The sequence below is a fragment of the Eimeria tenella genome, genomic scaffold (genome assembly GCF_000499545.2).
Source record: "Eimeria tenella Houghton genomic scaffold, Eth_scaff4339, whole genome shotgun sequence".
Lineage (NCBI taxonomy): Eukaryota > Apicomplexa > Conoidasida > Eucoccidiorida > Eimeriidae > Eimeria > Eimeria tenella.
Genome location: NW_013545260.1, coordinates 1 through 1,957, shown reverse-complemented (window position 1 = coordinate 1,957; position 1,957 = coordinate 1). Strand labels below are relative to the sequence as shown.

The following is a 1,957-nucleotide window of genomic DNA, read 5'->3' as shown; positions in this document are numbered from 1 at the left end:
TGGGGGCCCCCATGGGGGCCGCCGTGGGGGCCCCCGTCGGGCACCCCGTTCTGGTGGCTGTCGTGGGGGGGCCCCCGAAAGTGCTGCTCGGGGGGCCCCTCGCTGCGGGCCTCGCCGCCGTGGGGGCCCTCGCTGCAGGGACTGCCGTGGGGGGTCCCCCTTCTGAGGGGCCCCCCGTGGGGCCCATGGGGCAGGGGGGGGGCCCCCTCTACAAAGCGCAGCAGCATGCTGCTTTTGCCCACTCCGCTGTCTCCTGCGAGTTTAAATAAACAAAAGAAATAACGAGAAGAAAAGAAATAAAAGGAATGAAATAAATAAAAAAGAAAGGAAATAAAAAGAAGGAAAGAAATAAAAGAAATGCTTAAATCGGGAATGATGGGCTGTAGCGGCTGAGAGATAAGCAGCTGAGAGATAAAGTGTGTCTGTACACCGCAGGCACGCTGCCCTAGAACACCCGCAGAAAGCACTAGACACACTCAGCAGCAGCAGCGCAGCAGCAGCAGCGCAGCAGCAGCAGCACAGCAGCAGCGGCAATAACGACGGCAGCAATAAGGGCACAAGCGCTGAAAGCAGCAGCAGCAAGGCTAGCAGCAGTGGGAGCAGTAACAAAAGGCGTAGAAGCAGTTTTAAGGGCAGCAGCAATAAACCCCACATCAACACGGGCAGCAGCAACAAGGGCAGCAGCAACAAAGGCAGCAGCACTAGAAGCAGCAGAGTAGGGGATCAGCAGGAAGAGCAGCAGAGCAAGGGCAGCAGCAGTACAAGAAACAGCATCTGTAGAAGAAGCAGTAGCAACAGCAGCAGCAGCAAGAACAGCAGCAACAGCAAGAACAGCAGCAAGAGGAGCAACAAGAGCAGCAGCAAGAACAGCAGCAAGAGCAGCAGCACGAGCAGCAGCAGCAAGAGCAGCAGCAGCAGCAGCGAGCTTGCCTATGAGGACCAGCTTGATGAGGTAGTCATAAGCCAAAGTGGTTTGCCTCTCTCCTTCACCCGCGAGCGCCTCCAGGGCACAGGTCAGCGCGTCTGAGGGCGACTCCCCCATTTCGCCACACTGCAGCAGCAGCAACAGGCCACAACTTCTGCTGCTGCTGCTGCTGATGCCGCTGCTGCTGCTGCTGCTGCAGTGCGTAGGGGAATTCAAGGCCCGGGAACACCCGCTCAACACGCCGCTGCTGCTCAGTAAGGCCTCGCTGGGTATGAAGGGCCAGCGCTGAAGCTGCTGCTGCGCTGTGCTGTGCAGGGGGCAGCAGCAGCTGCGGCCGGGGCCAGTTTAACGCCGCAGCTCCTCAAAAGGATAGTTTTTAAAGCAGCACTAACTGCAGCAGCTCTCTAGAAGCCACAGGTGGAGTTAGCTGCTGCTTCCTCCTGCGCAGCAAGCCGCGGGGGCCCCCGGGGGCCCCCTTTCGCTGGAGGGTGGGGGTGGGGCCCTGGTGGGACCTAAAGCAGACTCGAGAAGGCCCGTTGATGCATTTGTTGAAATGAATTATAAAAAAGAGAAAAGACGGAAATGACGGAGTTGAAAGGGCGCAGAGGAAGGTGGACGCAGAAGGAGGCGAGGGGCCCCTGACTCCGCAATCTGCTGCTGCTGCTCTCTTGTCCGCACAGGGAAATTTTAGCAAGAAACGCAGTTCGAAGTGAATATTAAATCAAAAGAAATAAGAACTGAGGGGAAAAGCAAACTCGGGAGACGCCTTTGGGCCCAGCTAACAGCAGCAGCAGCAGCAGCAGCACAACACCAACTGTACAGAGCCACTCGCGCGGGGCCCGTGCCGCTGCGCAAGTCTGCCTTCTTGCCTCCTTACGTTTCTAAAGACAAAACACTCTGATATATCCAATTTAGTCTTCTCAATCTGAACTCAACAGAGGCTACAGGGGCCCCAAGCTCAGAGGTTCTCCCAGGGCCCCCTAGGCGAGAGACACTCGGGGGGCCCCCGGCCGCAGCCGCGAGGGGCCAGGA

At 58.0% G+C, this 1,957-nt stretch overlaps 1 protein-coding gene across 1 annotated transcript; it reads left to right on the top strand.

Annotated features, from left to right (window-relative positions):
* Positions 1-436: 436 nt before the first annotated feature.
* On the top strand, positions 437-1,027 carry ETH_00035495 (uncharacterized protein; the record flags this gene model as incomplete). Its single annotated transcript, XM_013380032.1, has 1 exon — positions 437-1,027. A coding segment is annotated over one exon (591 nt), but the record flags the coding sequence as incomplete, so codon positions are not given.
* Between the last annotated feature and the right edge of the window lie 930 nt (positions 1,028-1,957).